The following is an 18,801-nucleotide window of genomic DNA, read 5'->3' as shown; positions in this document are numbered from 1 at the left end:
CTGACAGGAATAACTGCTGTGACTCGTGGCATTGCTTTGTACACTCACCGGGCGACGGTTGTACCTGTGCCTTAACGTCTGCCGTGTTCCTTGCATGTCAGCAAGACGTTCCCTGACCTCCTGTCGGCTTCCCGTTGCGTACACCCTGGCCACGGGGAATTGGAACGTCGTATCCTGGCTGAAGGGATTAACCATGGCTGCCAAAAAGGACCAATCTAGCTTACGAGCGCCGACTATGGAAGAAGGAAGGAGAGGGCAGTAAAACTTTGGTCCTGGCATCAAGTTAGCTTCAATCAAAGCTGTCCGAGTAAGAAGAGGGAGATGAATTCAATGAGCAAGAGCCTTTGAGCCCTCGCACTGGTCGGCACAGGCGGCCACGAATGATTGGAGTAATATCCCCCGGATCATGGTGGTTGACCAATGCGAGGTGCCAGATCTATTGTGATTCCGCTTCATGCAGATGAGGTTGATCTCTGATGGAGCACCTTGAAATAACAATAGCTGTGATGCAAATGACCTACTTTCCCACGCGTGATCTGCATCGACTTTCAACGGATCACTTAATAGTGAAAGACTAGTTTCGTATGGGAAGAGGATCATCACTGGCTCCAGTGCCCGGTCTTTTCGAGTAGGTAGTGGCAGGTGACGGAGGAGGTTTCGAGAGAGGCGCATGTTGGTAGGTAGGCGTGGTAGGGCAGTTAGGTGGCTGCAATACCCCTCCCCGGGGGCCCTCGGGTGCCTCCCTGAAACGGTGCGGCTGTTGGCTGAAGGATGGATGGGCTTATTGTGGGCTTCAGTTCTGCCATGGCCCTCGGGCGCCACGGGCACCATGGGCATCAATGTGCCCCACTCCAGCCCGCATCGATCGCCTAACAGTTCTCAGTAGCACGCCGACCAAACACGCCTCAGGGCTGCCCCGTCTGCAAGACTAAATACTCGTAGTCCGTAGCTTAACCTGCCAACAGACTTGCTCTTCGCCTCCAGTTGTTTTTCTTTTTAGCACCTGCATGCCTCTAAGGAGGTCGGTCCCCTACTGTGTACTGCTGCCGCGGCCGCCACTCGCTCATCGTTCGACATCATCGTCACCATTCGTCACTGGCACTTCTGCACTGCTTTGATCCATTCGCCATCCGCCAGACCAGCAAAGCACCTGCGTCCCAGTTGCCTCGCTTCGTTCCTCTACCACGTTTTTCCACCATTGTTCAGGTCACGCTCATTCCAAAGCTGCCCGGCAGAGAGCGCTCTCTATTGCTGTTCTACGAATCATCACCCGCTCTATCTCAAACACCCATTTCACCCTTCAGTACTCGCCTTTCCATAAATTAATTATCAATCAACCTGCCTCGACGTACCGATCATCCATCCGATTGTCCTTCTCGTCAACGACAAAAGAGCATTGCGACCGCGACTGCGTGGCGTTGCCGCCCCTATGACAACCGAGTTTGAAATAACAACATCACCTTTTCGAAACCGCCTGTACCACGGCTGGTCGAACAGCCCTGACTCCTTACTCCTACATTGAGATCCCTGTCGTGCGCCAGTCGGGTCGTCGTTGATGTCTCTACTCAGGGTTTGCGAACCTCCACCTCGACTCAGCTCTGTCCCTTAACCAAACTCCTCCCCCTTCCAGTCCTCTGATCTGGTTCCGCTGGGCTCAGCATGGGCTTTTGGCCATTTGGTGGAGGCAAAAAAGGCCGAGCGACTCAAGGCGAAGACCAAGGACGACACTCACTTTTGGAGAAAACACGAACAGATCTCCGTCCCCGAACAGATACAAGCTCTTCTCAAGAAATTATTACCATGGGCCGCACAGCGAGTCAACGCGGACAAGACGAGAAGCCTCGAAGGCTTTCGAAACAGCGACTTCCTTCTCATCCCAGAAATGTCCCCCGAGCCCAGACGTTACCCATCAGCGTACCCACAGCCGAGTCACTCGGCTACAAAAAGGGCTCCTACGACGCAGGTGGTGGCTTTCAAAGGAGTGATATCTATTCTCACAATCCAATGTCACAGACAAGTATTGGCCCTGAAGATTTCACGGCACTCCCGCAGGCTCCCACGCTGTTAGCCAGACGCCCTGGTTACGATCCGACACTTCACCGGAGAAAGTCAAGCAAGAGAAAGGCCGAGGACTATGCTCGTGAGAGGGAGGTGCGTGCCATGAGCTCGCCAATCCAAAACTTGAAAAGGCCAACCACATACTCCGGGTCTGGGCCACTTCGACGAGACACCAAACAGATTCCGGGTGATCTAAACAGAAGATTTCAACGACCGACGTCAGAGGTGTCCTTGCCGCTGCCGGAAACAATCCAAGAGTCTGAAGACCTTTCCAACCAAGCGTCTTTTAAGATTGGGATCCTGGCAGCATTGAGCCCCAGACCCACGCTTACGTACGTGGCAAATCCACGGCCTTCGGCTGGAAAGCAACCAGCAAGAGTAAAACCTTCGGTGCAGCAAGCCATAGAAGAGGAGGACCCCTCGTCGAGGAAAAGGATAAATGAGTTAGCGGACGAGCTCGACGCAGGAGGATTGAGAGAGTTGATGGAGAGGGATCGAAAACGTAAGGAAAGGAAAAAGGAGGCCGACCGTGCCCGGTTGGAGAAGAAGCTTCAACGAAAGGCTGATAGGCAGCGCGAGGAGGAAATGCGTGGTCGCCGCGCAAACAATGATGTCCTCACAGTCCCCGTTGAGGACATTGAAAGAAGGGGTCGTGCGCTTTTTGGCAATACTGGAGAAACATCGCAATCCGCTGTCGCACGCAAATCCCCGAGTTCTGCGCTTCAATCAACCGATCCATTTGCAGATCCAGGAAGCTTACAAGCTCGGCCGGTGCGGCAAATTAGAAATCCATTCGAAGATGAGCAAGATATCGATCTCACACAAGAATCGTTCCTCCACGAGGGAGATGAAGAACCCCCAGTGCCGATTAAATCGCCTCTTCGAACGGTTTCCGCAGCTCAAGCCAGGACCGAGGAGAAAGCGTCTCAGGCGGCTACAATCTCCCCCCCTACTTCTCCAACGCAAGGGCCTGTTGATCGGCAAAGTCTTTCTCAAACGAGTGGACTCGCTCGCGAAATCACACCAGACATTCCAGAATATGGATCGCTTGATCGACGCGCTTCGGACCAGAGCAATCAACAGCTCAGCTCCTGGACGAGCTTTTTCAGGCGTGGAGGGAGACGCAAAGGCGGCAATGTTGACCGTGGTCGAAGCACACCGTCCGAGTTCTCGAACACTTCACGCGAATCGTTTGCTGCACGAAAGCAACAGCTTCCACCCGTGGTGGTTCCGCGCACGTTTAGAAAATCTGACTCCTCTTCGGTGCCGCGAAGAACCATGTCCAAGTTCCGCGAGGATCTGCCCGAACTTCCCATTTCGCCTCCAGACTCTCGTGTTCAGTCCCCGGAAGTGATGGCTAGCCCACAGGCAGCTCAGGTATCTAGGCAACCGCGACACTCGGTGTCAGGGACTTTGGACAATCGAAGTCTAGCCACCAGCTCGAGTAATGCAGCACTGGACCATGGGGCAGCGGAAGGTCGCCATCCTCAAGGTGGTGACATTGAGATGGGCGGGACGACCTCAGGCGCGGGCTTGTCCCAATCCCTGGCTTCTGTTGACTCGGAAGGGTCTTGGCTATCAGGAAAGCCTCCCAAGAGGCTCTCAGGCAGTATGGGCCACCCACTCCGACAAAGCCAGTCCTCGATTCCTCCGCAATCGATTCCTGGGTCTTTCGAACCAGAAGACGACGACCTCGCCAACGACGAATACCTAAACAAGTTGTCCCGGGGCCCAAGTGGGCGTCGAGATTCGGTGGCTTCTGCGGGGCGCAGAGCAAGCAGTAATGTCATCGATCTAGAGCGGGAGCGCCAGCAAAGCCCCGTTCCCGACATGCCTCACATGCCAGCTGCCCAAGGTGGGGACGAGAGATGGCACGCCGGGATCGCCCGCCAAGCCACCGTGGTTCGGCAACCCACTCGAGCAAGGTCGAAGGAAGGATTGCTCAAGGAGACAGACAAGGACGATTTGGACGTATCTCGAAGAGCTAGCTCGGATGCGGAGGACGAAGGCGAACTCGCAGAAGGCGAACCTGGGGGAGTGGAAACTCAGGAACCCACACTCCTACGCGCCAGGAGCGTGGACTACAAAGGCCATGCGAAGCATATCAGTGCTGGCAGCGCAAGGTTACTGGACATTCGACGATCCTCGACCCAGTCGGAGAGTGCACCCCGAAGTGCCAGCGTTTCTCAGAGTGTACCACCACCGCAGCGGGAGCAGCCTACATTACCACCGACAGAGTGACAACAGCTGTGTCGAAAGCAACGGAACACTATCCTTTTCCTTTTCCTTTGTCCAATTTCTATATTTTGGCCTGTGGAAGTAAAATCCCAATTGTCGACCGCCGGGATCACCGTCTTGACGGTGATTATTCCTATGACATTCACGATGCAAAAAATTGATACCCCAGATCGCTCTTTTAACATTGGTTTTCTTTTTATAATGGGGACACAAAGCACTTTGCCTTTTTCTCTGGCGAAACATGAGTTAAATTACAATTAGCGGGAGGACAGAGTCTGGCTAAGAGAGCGTGGGTATATAGCTGCTGAATGAAGCAATTGATTTGCCGAAGAGATGACAGTCCGCTACGATGGGGATTGAACCACGACTGACGGACTTGGCATCTTTGGTAAGTTTTGAAATCGGCCTACATGTATGTATACCTGGATTCTGGACACGGCGAGAGGTCTTATGCAGGACTCGCGGTGGAATAACGAAATACAAAGTATTCTGTATTAGGAAACACTACGAGGTATTACGAGGTATAATAATATCAAGCACCGAGTCGCCGAGTACCTTGTCCGGACTTCGGAGTAACTGATAATCCGCCAATTGCTTGATCATGTGTCGCATCCGTGATGACGTCAACAATTGTCATCCATTCGGGCTCTGCCTACGGAATCTCTCGCTGTTTTCTCACTCACTGACTCCCCCCCGAATTCCTCGTCTCCAAAAATTCAAATACTGAGGAGCTACACGGTAGACTTGTTCATCTGGATTTCTAATCGCGTCATCTTTTCACTCACTCTTCGCCGTTCCACCGCCAACCATCCACCACCCGCTACCCCCCCTTTATCTCATTTACACCATTCATCGTCCAGTCCAGCCGAACCGTCCAACCCCTCCCCAGCTTAGATTCCTTCAGCCTCACAAATCCTCCGTTACGCAGTTCTATTTCTCTATATAATCTTCACGCTGGCCGCCTCAATCCGCTCCTCCATCAACTTCCAGCGCCTGTTACTTGGATCCAAGTCTGCACTCCAAGCTAGAACAACTGCCTTGACCCGTTCTTTCTCAACCACACACTCTACCCAGTTTTCTCAATCATTGTCCAAAATGGTCGTCCACAACCTTGCAGAGTACGTAGCCTACCATCAAGCCAAGCTGCGTGAGGAGCAAGCTCGCAATGCTCCCAAACCTGCCAAAAAGTACGGTGTTAACCCCATCCACAGCAAATCCTCGTACAACACCTCGATCGTGCAAGCCCCTGCCGACAGGCTTGTCGTCCTCGACTGCTTCGCCACCTGGTGTGGTCCTTGCAAGGTCATTGCCCCCGAAGTCGCAAAGTTCTCCGAGTCGGACGACTTCAAGGACAAGGTCGATTTCTACAAGGTTGACGTGGACGAAGTCCCCGATGTCGCTCAGGAACTCGGCGTGCGCGCCATGCCCACGTTCATGATCTTCAAGAACGGCGAGAAGGTCGCCGAGGTTGTCGGTGCCAACAAGCACGCTCTCGAGGCCGCGATAAGAAAGAATTTGTAAACCTTTTCTTTGACAAGGTCAATTGGACTCGGGGCTTTTCTGCACACCGCCAACGCGTCATCAACCACGGCTCGACTTGGGTCGGTGAGATTTACGGCCTTAGACGACACGTTTAGCTGAACGAGGATGAAAAGGGCACCGAAGAAAATCAAGATGCCGAGACAAGACGAAAAGCTATGACGATCCTATCCCGGAAGTGCTGCTCCCTGGAGTGGGATGGGTGCTGTACTATTGCCTATTGAACATAGCCATAAAGGAAATGAATGTTCTGTCACTACTTTACTACGTTTCCACCTGTCCCCGTTTCTTGACAACGTCGTCGTCGGTTTTTAGCCAACCTGAATGGCCAGCGTACAAGACATGACCCGTCGTGCGTCGTACGTCGTGCTTCCTGTCGTGCGTTGTCCTTCATTCTGTCGAGATGTCGAGTGCAGAAGTCGTTGAGAACGAGTGATTCCACACCCCCGACCTTACCGGGACTATTATTGAAATCATATCTGCCCAAAGGCGGCCCGACCAGAACTCGATTGACGCAACGGATCTTTCTCCTCCGTATATCAGAGATCGACCCGCCCGAGGCGACTCGGGCGTCGTTATGACTATGGCAAATCTCCCCTTTTCCCCGCGGTAATGTTCAAGCTCGCTGGGGTCGAAGTTGAGGTTGAAGTCTCCTTCACACCCTCTACCTTATTCTGAGATCCGTCCACTCCACAGTCCACAACTGGCCCATGTCCGTGCCCATGCCCGTGCCCACCCGCAGACAGTCAACAGTCAACAGTCAAGAGAGATTCAGGCTGCCCAGCCACGCTATGCCATGTATACAGAAAAAAACTCCTGGAGAACGAATCGAGTCGGGCACACTAGCTTTTTACGTTGTTCGCTGCTAGTACTAGGTTACTAGGTAATGTTCTATATACATGTGTCTAGTAGTAGTTATCCCTATTTCCCTATATACAATTCCCATACCTGCCTGTACCAGACCAGATAGAGCGTATTCTTCCCCTTTCCTCCCTCCCTTTAGTCCAAACTATTTGTACATTGATGATTTGAACGCCTCCTGTAGTGCAGCCGTGGGACTCGTGCTTCGTCAAAGATAAAATAGAGAGAGAAAAAATGTCGTCCTTCGTCTGCGCATCAATCGTGAGTTGCTGGATAGAGCTGAGGCTTCTCATCATCCTCGTCATCGACGTCCTGCTGTCAAATCTGTGTCAATCCGATGTAACCCACCATTGCTGAATATCGTGCAGAACGCTCAACGCATCTGCCCATTGACTCCAATAGGCAACAACAGTGTTTCCCAATGGCCTTTAGACATCGTATGTAGGACATTCAGCGCATGTTTCTGGCAGGGTTCAGACAGCAGTCCCGCACTTTTTGCACCTGAAACTTTGGCCTTTGTCCGTCATGGTCGCTTTGAATGTCGTGCCTCCACAATTTTTACATTTCAGATCACTCTCACTTCCCACACTGCTGCGCCTCCGTGACCGGGCTTTGCGGTTCTTGGTATCAACAGTTGACAACCTTCGCTCGTCGTCCCCCATACTCCCGCCAGGACTAGGATCACGATCAGATCCAGTAATTTCACTGGACAATTGGCTCATGTAACTGGGAGCGCGAGAGAGGGGGTTACCGTCCGGTCCCAAAAAGCCCGGAGTTCTCGGTATATGCTTCGCCATGGGTAATAATGTGCTCTTCATATCCCAGGCGAGGTATGATTGCTGATCCACTAGGAACAGCGGATCATTCGGGCTGTGTGGGAGATCACCTGGTGTGGGATTTGAAGGTAAAGGTTTCAGGGAGATCTGGGGAGACAGTAATTCCTGATCCGGAGTTTTCTGGGTAGCAGAATGAAAACTGCCAGGCGAGCCAACGACTGGAGACTGGACCGTGATCGAGGGGCCGTTATGGATCTGTTGTAACGGCGAATGGAACTCGGGCGACGTGGGGGAAGTGACAGTGTCTTTTCGAGGCGGTGCCGCCGAACGGTGAAGTGAAAGACGATGGCCCAAGATCTTTCTCGGCGACGCACTACGGGACCGCTCGTTGTTGGCCAGTTGCCCCCGGAAATCCACCATACTGGCCGAGGCGTTGTTGTTTGTGGTGTCATTTACACTCACAGAGTTCCTCCAGCTCAAGATGCGATCTGTTGACTGGGTCTTCGGGTTCATCACGAATGAGTTTCGGTGATTGGACGAGGTCACAGAATTGCGAGTCGCCACAGATCCGCTCCGACCGAGCATTTTTCTGGAGAAGTTGGAGGTCGAGTCCCACGACTCGTGTCTGCGTTTCTGAAAAGCACAGTCTTGCCGGAAGACCTTGATTTGTCCCGTGTAGTCGGCGGTGACAACTATCTGGCCGCCCGGATGCGAATGACGAGACAAATATGCAGGCGTCTCTGGGGCACGACGCGGAGATTCCGATACCCTCGTTCCGTCTTTGATATGTTTGTCGTCTGAAAGGTTGCTGTTATTTGTGGGAGCCCGAGACGAAATGACAGAGTCTGCACGACTGACCAGGGTCACTGGCGGTGGGTTGCAGAGGTCATATAGAGGATCCCCCGATTGTGCCAATAGACGTCGCGTCGCTTCAGGAGCCATTATCGCGGTAGTGACAATGGCTGAGTGAGCCTCAAACACTTCCATCGGCCGCTTGTCATTCTCGGGCCGTTCATTGACGGACGTTGGCCATATGTACACCTTGCGGTCTTCGCTCCCACATATGACATATTTCCCATCATCACTGAACGAAGCATGTATCTGGCTGCAGGAATTTTCGTTGCCGCGAAACTTGACTTCCAGAGTTCTATCCTTTAGGTTGTACATCCGCACCCTTGAGTCGTTGCTGGTAATCAGGAGTTTCACGTCTGGCTGACTGCCTTCTCGAGGTAATGAGATTGTATCGATCCCCGTAATCTTGCTCCCTTTGGCATTCTTGCCCCGTGCTGATCGAACATGAATTTGTGAATGCGCTTTGAGGCCTTCGGTATCATAGAGGATACACAACCCATTCAAGCAACCAGCGATGGCGGTCTTCCCATCTGGTGTGAATGCGACGGCGGTAACCATATCGGAGACCTGTGTCCAGTAGGCGACGTGCTTGTCTGGGATGCTCCATAACCGTATTTTCGAGTCCAGAGAGCCCGCTAAGAAGAAACGATCATCCCGGGGATGAAACTGAATCGAGGTGACGAAGTCGTTGTGTTTGAATGCACACAAACATTCCAGGCGGCTCACGTGGTACAGCCTGACGGTCTTGTCCATGGATGAAGATAGTAGGAAGTTGTTCTTGCTCCAGCTGAGGTCCAGGATACTCGATGTGTGGCCATCGTATTCGCGAATGAGTTTACTCTTGAAGACCGGTGCATTGAGCTTGACCTTTTCCCCATCGTTGTCTGTCTCCGCAAGTTTCTCCTCCATTTCTCGATCGTCTGCGGATGATATGACTTCCCACACCCGCAGCTTTCTGTCCTGTCCGGCAGCAGCGAGATATCTTCCATCTCTTGAGAATTCCATGGCCCATATCGCATTGTTCGCCGAGTTCCTAGGGAGTGGTGGGACGACATCACCGGGAGTATCGTTGATGCTGTGGATCTTCGAGTCTATCTCGGCTTTGCGGCTTTTGGACGGCGGCGTCCCCAGGAGAATCTGAGCTAGGAACAACCTGTCGAAGTCCTTCTGCTTTCTATACTGAGCTTTTACCTTGATATATCGTGGTGGCGCAGGGAACTTGGGTATGAAGCCGACGGGTTGAGAGAAGACTTCGGCCTCGACCCCAGCAGGTCGAACCTCAGAACCGACCTCTGAAGCATTGTCGTCGTGAAGGTCAAAGGAATCCCGTTTCTTGTTGCCCATTATTCGACTGAGGAAGGAGACGCCTTTCCTGCGGAGACATTGGCAATTAGTATACCGCAAAGGGTCAACTTTCAGCGCCGCGGCCGAGAAGCAGCAGATCGCCGAGAGCACATGGAAACAAGGTGCTTATCCATGAAGATCAGAAACAGGAGGAGGGGAAAGGATTCGGGGCACAAAAAAAAGATGGTGCCTGTTCCTCATGACTTCTACCAAGGGGACTTACTTCTTCTCCTTGCCCGAATTGCTACTATCAACCCGTCGCAACGAAGCGGGTTCGGCTTTCAGGCTCCCCGAGTCGGAATAACCGGAGTCTGCATAAGGCGACTTGGAATTCACACCGCCTTGAGAAGAAGCAGGCAATTTGCTTTGCGACTGGGTCCTCTCCAGGATTTGCTAGAAAGGCAATGAGTGAGCCAAGCGGTGCGAGCCCAAGTGGGTATTGGAGGTATACGGTACCCTTGAGATGGGATCTAGGACGGGTTCGGAGCCAGGCTGGGGCTCGGATGAGCCTACGATCAGGTTGGGAGACATGTTGGCTGCTGCGCTGGGCGTCCCCGGGGTCAGGCTGTAATTGTAATCGCGACGAGGACTGCTGGCAGCATCCGGTTCTCGTTCTGAAAGTGGGCGGAACACAGTCAGCACATGGACTGGGCAGTCTTGGGATGAGCAGTGGAAGATTTGAGGCAAGGTTGGCGTCCCGGAGACATCAAGACGGCGAACCACAATCTGCTGATTGCGACATCACATAATGACCTACTGCTGTGGGAAAGAGGAGCAGAAGGAGAGCGAAGAGGCTGTTGTTGGATGTGCGCATTGGAGCTGGCGACCAGCTCCTCGCTGATGGGAGGGGAAACATCTGGATCGCATGATGACAAAGAGCATTTAGACTCGATGGCCGCCGCCGCCGCCGCCGCAGCTTCTGGTGGTGCCTCTGGCGCTTCTGTCTTGGGCGTTGCGTCACTCGTTGCCGTCAAGTAGTAGTTCCCTAATGCCACCACCCGCGCAGCCACCATCTGGGCCATGGTCGAAGCCTCGCGAAACCGCAGCGTCGACAATATCGATCACAGAAATCCTGTGTATAGAGAACAGATCGTTGACGACTGCTGGAACCAGGAAGAAAACCTGATCGTCACGAAACAAGCACAAACATCGGTGAGCTTGTTATGGATCCGAAGCGCCACCCTGCTTCCACTTGACTCTACCTACTCATCGAACTCTTCTTATCCCGTATCTGACTTATGCGGACAGATACAAAGTCAAGACCCGTCCAGAGTAAACCCTTCAGCTAGCCTCGTTGGGTACCCTTCGAACCACTCACTGCTTGAATCATCCCTCCATGCAGCTGAGCTCATCATCTGCCAATCTCTTCAATTGGCTGCCTACGACTCCACGAATGTTTACAAACACGCTCGCGCCTTTTACTGCTTTCGTCGTGGTACAGGTCCAAAGAGCATATCCTCGCGGGGACCAGAATGGAAAATTTTCTCTTCCATGCCGACGGAAGAACGGAGGCAAAAATAACCATGTTTTCCGACGCTCCTAGTGCACAAATTATGCCTTTAATGCGAGAATATCACGAGAGAAATTGCAGAAGCCAGAGAGCCCAGGAGCCCCGCTTACGCAAAGGCCGATGCGAATACGAACCCGCTCGTATAGGTCCGCGTTTGGCTTGTCCTGGTTCCCGCACAACGTCGCACATGTGCTCTCCGAACATCCCAGACCGCCAGCCCGTGCCCAGTTTCCTTCATGCTCAGTCCAATCATAAAGTCCAAACATTTCATTGCTCCTGGCTTGCGATTCTGCCCAAGTAGCCCAAGAGGAACGCCTTGTTCTCTGCGCCTGTCTGTCGCTTTTCACCCGCAGCGCGCCCTGTTCCTTGCCCACTCATAATTGATGTCATGCTTCCCACACGGGATGTCCGTGTGGAAATGGGTTCAGTCCCGGAGAGTGGCACCTCTCCATTGGCGCTGAGGATTTGACTAGATGTCAAAGGCGACACTATGCCCGAACTAGGCTGTACTGTTGTTGCCCTAGGCGTAGTGTCCGGTCCCCCACCAAACAGAGACAGCAACGTTTGTTTCTGCGCCTCGGTTTGGGATGGTTTCCGGCTCGGTGTCGATTTTTCGCCAAAGTCTGCCCCAGATTGAGGTGATAGAGCCGCAGCCAGCGAAATCGGCTGCTGATTTGGAGTCTCGTTCACACTGGCGACTCCACCAGCGATGGCTGCTTCCGTGTTCTGCGGCCGACGAAGAATTTGAGGCTGGAACGGTTTCGTTTGCTCCTTTGGGGTTGCCCTGTCCCTCGCTGTCCGCCTTGAGGTAGATTTGGGCACTCTTGGAGACCGTGGAGGCTGAGAGCGAGACTCTTCTGAACGCGTCAAAATCTTGACCGGCGTAGGTTGATTGGGATCGTACAGCGTCCTGTTGGCAGGAAGCGGGCTGCGACCCATCTCGTTCGTCGCATGCCTGCTTGCTCTGGAGACCACCTCAAATTCCGGTTGATTCAACGGGCCACTGATCGTAGCAGACGTTTCGCCCTCTTTTGGAGAGGGTCGTTTTATCTCGGTCGCTTTTCTTGGTACTTCTTGAACGCCCTTTCCCAACAACGACAGAAGGTCCTCCTTGTTCAGTTTCGAGTTATGAGACGAAGTAGAAGCAGACGTCGCTGCGAGTTCCACTGGCGGTGGGCGTGGAACGACTGAGATCTCCGTTGGTCTAGGCGGTGATGGTTGGGTAAAAAGCTGGAGCAGGGATGACTGTTGTGCATTCTGAGGTCGTCTGGAAGGCAGCACAGGGAATTCCTGACTTGCAACGCCCGCATTTGCGGAACCCTGTAACGGTGCGTTTGAAGACCAGGGGGGCAGAATATTGCCAGGTCCTTGGACGGCGTGATTGTCCGTGAGTCGAAGGGCGGTCGGTACACTCTGCGTTTGCGCCTGCCCTGGCTGCGAAGCCCCAACCCGGCCCAAAGTGTTAGGGGTCGACGGCTCGAATTGAGGTGCTGGCTGAATAGTTGGGCTCGTCGCTCCCTTGAAAACATCCAATAGAGCTTTTGTGTGGTTGGTCAGCTTAGGCAACGCACTGGCTGGGGGAATGGCCGCTCGTCCGTGCTGTGTGGTTCCATCGGGCGCAAATAATGGATCGGAAGTCCTTTGGAAAGGTGTGACCCGTGGCATGTTCTGGATGGGATAAGCGGCCGCATTCGAGATAGCTGTCGAATCTGGTCTCGGGGGAGCTTGCTGTGCGGGCAAAACCACATTGCCTTGAAACTGCGCCTGGAACGGAGGTGGGGGCTGGGCTTGGTCTATCTGTGGCTGTCGTACATGGGAGATATGCGGCGATTGTTGAACCTCGGGCGGCAACGAGATCTGTTCAAGTGGAGTTCGAGGTACGGTAGCGACTGATCGGTTCTGCGGATCCCCTCGCAGAAGAGCCAGAAGAGCATTGGACTTTTCAGTGTCGACCTGCGGCATATGACTTGGTGGCAATGCTGCTTGAGGCGGTGCAGCTTGCCCTCCAATATGAAGAAGCTCCTTAAGATGTGAGCTTGGGTCGACAACGTTAGACTCGGAGACTTCAGGAAGATCACTGATGGCCGGTGGTAAGGACTCTCCAAGGCGTGCCCCAATGCCGTTCTGTTCGTCTTCGGTTGTCACATCCTCCGGCACCATTGGGGGAGCTGCTAGGTGTGAGCTGTACCGGTTTTCCTTCTTTCGCTGCTGAGCTATCCATTTCTTGAGCGGGTTCAAAAAGGGTGCCACCATATAAAACTTGTTTGCGTTGATTGCTGTGTGATCCGTACCACTGCCGTCATGCTGGCGATGATTATTCTTCTTTAACGTGGGTAAATCTGTCAATTTGTACCATTCGATCTTGCTGATCTCTTTCCGCGTCCTGGGTTCGAAATGTGCATCTCTGGGTACTCCTCGGAAAACATACAGTCTCATGTGCTGTTCTCTCATTGTAACTTCGATATATTTCATATCTTTCTCGTCCTTAACGAGGCCAGCCTCACGAACGTCGAAACCGGTCTCTTCATAGACTTCCCGCACCGCACAATCGAGATCATTCTCGTCCTTGTTGATCTTCCCACGGGGGAAGCTCCAGTTCGCGCTCTTCTTCCAGCCTTTCACGAGGACAACCTCGTCCATGGATTCATTTAGCAGAATAGCGCCTCGGACAGGCACGCGGGATTTGTAAGCCAGGAACTCCGCGAAAGCGGTGGTATGGTGCTGGGCAGACCATTGCGAGAAAAGCGGACAGTGCTGAAATATGCGTAGGCTGAAGGCGCGTAGAGAAAGAGATGGGAGAGATGGGTCAAGGGGCCGAATGAAGTCTTCATAGAACCATTGCGCCTCCTCAACTTGGAAGCAAATGCGCTCCACAGACTCCAGCTCCTCTGGGGGAAGGTTTATGATGAATCGGACACAGAGGTCATCCAACCCTGGGAACATAGAGCGTTAGCATCTCAAGCAATAAATCACGCTAGGTGAGGCGTCTCACAGTCCTCCAGCTGCATCTCTCGAGTTTGTTGTTGGACGGGAATATCTGTTCATCTCCACTGCGCTGGAGATTGCGGGAGGCAAGAATCACGGTTCGGGATCAAACGGGACTGCAGAGGTTACAGCCTCACGTTCAAGTGTTGCGATGCTGTTGTGAATGGGCGTTTGGCCAGTCAGATCTGAGGGGTATGGTTTGCTACGGTGACTGTGAGACACGCGCAAGAGAAGAGAGTCTAGCTCTCGAAGTCGGTGGCTGTGCACATTTTCTGTGGCTGGTGTTTTGGCACAGCCACTAAATGACGAATTGAATGACGTTGGCGCGCATGCGGGCGCAGGGAGAGTGTCAGGGAAATGCAGCGCGTAGAAATCCCGTTTGACAGAATCTAAATGCCAATCACTTACCGCAAGCCATCCTGGCTTCTGACAGCACTTTGTTCTTGCGACTCATCTTGTCTTTGTTTGGCAAGACTAAATCTGCAGGGACATAAAGCCACAGATATCATTAGGGTGGTCTTTGTGGGCATTTAAGACCTTCGCCAGCCCTCTTCCCTCACCTTTTCCACTATACACCTAATTTTCGACTTCCCTGCTGTTCGCGCCTCACAACAACAGACGTCGCAAAGATGACATCTTACGCCGCAAAGCTGGTAGCCAAGAAGCTATTCAAAGAGAACTCAGCCAACAAAGGCGGCCGTGAGGTATGGGACATGAAATCAAGAGCCCAGTCTCCTCTAACATGACACAGGATCCCTTCTTCGAGACGATACCCGCTACCAGGCTCGGAGGACTCTACAAAACCACAAAGAAGCGAAGAAGAGCTCTCCCTCCAGGCCTGACCACAGAGGAGGAGAAGATTCTTACCAAGGCGAAAAGACGAGCCTATCGCGTCGACCTTTGCCTGGGAAGCTTTTTGGGCACAAGATTCGGCTGGGGCGCGGTCATTGGCTTGATACCTGGGTAAGTCGAGGGCTGATTCCCTAGGACACATATGCAGTGCCCGACGCTGACGACTATTAGTATTGGTGACTTCCTGGACCTCTTCCTTGCACTGATGGTCTACCGCACCTGCTGCTCCGTTGAACCACAATTATCCGCATCCATCAAAACGCGCATGCAAATGAATGTTCTCATCGACTTCGTGGTTGGGCTCGTCCCCTTTGTCGGTGACTTCGTGGATGCGGCATACAAGTGCAACACCAGAAATGTGGTTCTGCTCGAGAAGGAATTGCGCGCGCGTGGTCAGAAGAGGATTAAGGGTACTCCGCAGGCCAATGTTGCAGACCCGAGTCTTCCAGATGAGTTCGATTACCAGAACGAGGAGGGTAGACTGAATGCCCAGAACGGTCCTCCCCCGAGATATACTTCACGACGAGAGTCCAGGAGGTCGAATCGAGAGAGGCAACGAGACGTCGAAGCCGCAGAAGGTGTACCTCCGCCCATGCCTGCTCGGACCCGTTGAGTTTGCGCGTTGCGAGAGCAAGCCGTGCTCTACCTTGATATGATATTACATTTGAAACTCGGCAGTCAGAGCGATGGCAAACATTGAGCGTTCCTTTTCCTCCTTTGTCAAAGAGTCCAGAAGGAAGAAACGGGGTACTGAGATCGGGTGGGGATTCACGAGCCTCCATATCCGGAGGAATCTTGAGGTTTAATATCCTGCTTCACCCTCGCACATCCGTAGCAAAGAACAGTACTTTCCAATGAGCTCTCGTGATGTGTTATTGCCGGCATTCCGCAGACTGGGCAAGTGTTTGTCTCGTGGTTAGCGGCCTTAACTTGAAGTTTACTCGCTGTTCGCACCACGTTTGCCATTATGCCAGGGTATTTGACTCCCTGACCGATGATGTAGTTGCTGAGGAGGTCGTCAATCGAGGTATTGCGAATGGTTGATGGTTGACGATCTGTCATTTCATCCCTCGACTCTACCACCAAAGGGTTTGACAAAACTTGTGCATAAGTCTGAAGCTCAACCTTGAACAGGTCACGAGAGGGATAGTTAAAATTGACCCCATACACGGAGAGTCCGTCGGCGATGGTTGAAGAGACTGACCCACCTCTACCTTTCGCAACATCTGCCAGTGCCAGCGCTGCCAAACGACTATCCGAATGGCCCCACAGCACAGCCTCGCAACTTTGTTGTTTGGCAATTGAGACCAGTAGTCTCCGGAGAAGGATCGATATTAAGTCTGCTCGTGCGGTCACGGATGTACAAGCGGAGAGTACGCGGTGCAAAAACGTCTCATTTTCTTCGCCTTCGTGACGATCAATCCCGAGATGAGTGAGGGATCGGTCAATTTTCTCGTCCAAGCGGAAGACATCGTGGAGATAGAAGAGTGGGAGAAAGTCGTGCAAAGGAAGCCTGCTGCGGACTGCCTGATAGTGCTCCTCGACCTCAGCCCGAGTCTCGATGTCAGGCAGTACGACCCGAGCGATGATGAGGCCGTAAGCAGTTCGATTGCGATTCTCCATTTGCTTGCGCAGTTGAGCATCAAGCACTTGTAACAGAACAAGAGAAGAGACACCGCCAGAGATTGGGAGAAAGAGCCGGCGCTTTTGATCTCCCGCAAGATTTTTGAAGCGATACGACTCCATTCGTTTGAGGATTTTGGAGTTTACATATCGGATGAAACATGTAGCACATAGGCGCCGGTATCTGATATCCAGGCTTGCGGGATGCTCTTGACAGTCGACACAAACGTCGCCCTGAATGCCTGTGGTCATTGCGCTAGGGAGAGTTGAACCCGGAAGATTGTGGATGGGAAACTTGACTGATGGTGAGCATAGATGGACCGAGTTGCAGGGCTAGGATATCTACTGCATGCATGTATGTACGAGGCAAGTTCAAAACTTCAATTACTGGCACCCAGACTGGCCTGGGGAAAAAAGTTTTGTTAATAATATGGGGCGCACCAGGGCGATGAACGGGGGGAGACTGCGCCGCTTAGACTTGCCGCTTTTAATGCTCCTCCCCCACGACCAGCATCTCCAGCAAGATTGCTTCCTCCTTACTAGGTAGCCTCCTTTCTATGAACTTGTTAATGAAAGGTGGTTGCTAGAAGCAGCCATTACAGAGAACACCCTATACCAAATCATAGCCAACTGTGAAAGTCTTGGTCGCACCCTGCGCCCAGTGCTTGTCTATATTGCAGGCCAATCACTATTCCCTGCGATAACACGGGCAACCGGATTTAATCCAAATATCCTCCCCGAATATAGGTAACCCTTTTCCAAGGATACGATATGATGATCCTAAGTACCAGGTGATCAAGAATCACCCAAGCCGGTGGTTCTGTGACGTACAACATACACAACAAATCAAATTCCACGTGTGTGGTAGTATGACGTAAAATAGGATTGTCCACCCCTCCCCCCTTCATTCCCGCGCCTCACAAGACATGGGCGCCGACTGATGCAAGTCGCCGAGATCCAAAAGTCAAAGAGGGTGAGAGGAAGCGAGGTAGATCTAGGCTGTTGATAAGACTGCGCCGTTGTAACCGTAGAACTTCCTTTTGTCAGAGAAGGATAGTCTGTCCACCTTACTCCTCCGCCAAATACACATTCCCCAAGTTTCGCTATTTCTCACCTGGTCCCTGTACGGATTCCAACTCGTTTCTCTGAACGAGAGTTGACTCTGCTCCTCCAGCAGCATTCACCAAACATTGACACACGCGAAAGCTAAGAGTCATGGGCACGAGCGTTATGCAATCAGGCAAAGAACCACCCTCAGGCATACAGGGCAGAGGCACATTGGATGAGCCGTATGACCAAGGAAACGCACCAGGTAGGCAGCCAGTGGACATACCCTGTTGTGCACTCCTCACTGAGTGTCTGCTTGCTGCAGAAAACACCGCCCTCCGTTCAGATCAAGAACCTCTATCAGGCGTGCAGGGCAAAGGCACAGCGACAGAGCCGTACGATAAAGGGAATGCAGGAGGTAAAGTTGTGTGCATCCGTTCTGCAGCATCTCCATACTGAACCCATTGTAATCGCAGAAAGCACTACATCTTCACAGCCGACGAACGCCCCTGCCTCGGGCGCTTCGGCGGCACAGAAAACTGCCTCCACCAAACCCTCCGAGACAAGAATTAACCCATTGAGCGCGCCGACAAGACGCCCTGCTGAAGAGCGGGACGTCAGCCCCGGGACATTACCGGACGGCTCTCACGCACAAACGAGTGGTGACCGTGGGGAGAGCTACGAGCCAGGGAAGGGACTCCACAGACTCAAGGGCAAGCTGGGGTTTGGAAGACATTAGAAAGAAACTTGGGTGGCGTATTGCGTTCGTCAACGTCCTATTTGCGCAGTCTCACGAGATGGGGAGGGCTCTGCGTCTTACAAGCTCTCATAGACCGACCAGATTATGCGACTGCTGTTGTAAGAACATTGCGGTTTGGTGGCATTGATCGTCTAGGACATACTTTCGCCCAAGCTCACAGAATTAGCGAGCGGTCGGTCATGCTAGGCTAATGGTGGATTAACCTTGAGCGTAGAAGTACAATATAGCTGAGGATATGGAGGCGAAATGAAATGCTAGGATATTGCCGTGGAAAACCAACCCATTCAATCAATGGCTCGTTGTCTACTCGGTAAGAACAACCGAACTACGCCGTGCTACGACTTTGTCGGACGGGG

At 52.7% G+C, this 18,801-nt stretch overlaps 7 protein-coding genes across 7 annotated transcripts; 4 read left to right on the top strand and 3 right to left on the bottom strand.

Annotated features, from left to right (window-relative positions):
* Window positions 1–1,800: 1,800 nt before the first annotated feature.
* Z517_01434 (uncharacterized protein) lies at window positions 1,801–4,299 on the top strand (the record flags this gene model as incomplete). Its single annotated transcript, XM_013434394.1, has 1 exon — window positions 1,801–4,299. The coding sequence occupies one exon, from the start codon at window positions 1,801–1,803 to the stop codon at window positions 4,297–4,299; it is 2,499 nt and encodes an 832-aa protein (XP_013289848.1).
* Window positions 4,300–5,391: 1,092 nt separating this feature from the next.
* Z517_01433 (thioredoxin) lies at window positions 5,392–5,817 on the top strand (the record flags this gene model as incomplete). Its single annotated transcript, XM_013434393.1, has 1 exon — window positions 5,392–5,817. The coding sequence occupies one exon, from the start codon at window positions 5,392–5,394 to the stop codon at window positions 5,815–5,817; it is 426 nt and encodes a 141-aa protein (XP_013289847.1).
* A 1,352-nt stretch (window positions 5,818–7,169) lies between these two features.
* Window positions 7,170–10,690, bottom strand: Z517_01432 (uncharacterized protein; the record flags this gene model as incomplete). Its single annotated transcript, XM_013434392.1, has 4 exons — window positions 7,170–9,696; window positions 9,892–10,061; window positions 10,125–10,282; window positions 10,426–10,690. 4 exons carry the CDS (start codon window positions 10,688–10,690, stop codon window positions 7,170–7,172), a joined length of 3,120 nt encoding a protein of 1,039 aa, XP_013289846.1.
* Window positions 10,691–11,445: 755 nt separating this feature from the next.
* Window positions 11,446–14,121, bottom strand: Z517_01431 (uncharacterized protein; the record flags this gene model as incomplete). Its single annotated transcript, XM_013434391.1, has 1 exon — window positions 11,446–14,121. The coding sequence occupies one exon, from the start codon at window positions 14,119–14,121 to the stop codon at window positions 11,446–11,448; it is 2,676 nt and encodes an 891-aa protein (XP_013289845.1).
* Window positions 14,122–14,792: 671 nt separating this feature from the next.
* Z517_01430 (uncharacterized protein) lies at window positions 14,793–15,628 on the top strand (the record flags this gene model as incomplete). The annotated part of the gene is made up of 3 exons (XM_013434390.1): window positions 14,793–14,867; window positions 14,915–15,126; window positions 15,187–15,628. The coding sequence occupies 3 exons, from the start codon at window positions 14,793–14,795 to the stop codon at window positions 15,626–15,628; spliced, it is 729 nt and encodes a 242-aa protein (XP_013289844.1).
* Window positions 15,629–15,783: 155 nt separating this feature from the next.
* On the bottom strand, window positions 15,784–16,890 carry Z517_01429 (uncharacterized protein; the record flags this gene model as incomplete). The annotated part of the gene is made up of 1 exon (XM_013434389.1): window positions 15,784–16,890. One exon carries the CDS (start codon window positions 16,888–16,890, stop codon window positions 15,784–15,786), a length of 1,107 nt encoding a protein of 368 aa, XP_013289843.1.
* A 963-nt stretch (window positions 16,891–17,853) lies between these two features.
* Z517_01428 (uncharacterized protein) lies at window positions 17,854–18,424 on the top strand (the record flags this gene model as incomplete). The annotated part of the gene is made up of 3 exons (XM_013434388.1): window positions 17,854–17,950; window positions 18,011–18,121; window positions 18,162–18,424. 3 exons carry the CDS (start codon window positions 17,854–17,856, stop codon window positions 18,422–18,424), a joined length of 471 nt encoding a protein of 156 aa, XP_013289842.1.
* Window positions 18,425–18,801: the final 377 nt, after the last annotated feature.

This window comes from Fonsecaea pedrosoi, assembly GCF_000835455.1.
Source record: "Fonsecaea pedrosoi CBS 271.37 unplaced genomic scaffold supercont1.1, whole genome shotgun sequence".
Lineage (NCBI taxonomy): Eukaryota > Fungi > Ascomycota > Eurotiomycetes > Chaetothyriales > Herpotrichiellaceae > Fonsecaea > Fonsecaea pedrosoi.
The sequence above is the reverse complement of the archived record's forward strand: the minus strand, read 5'-3'. Positions and strand labels throughout refer to the sequence as shown.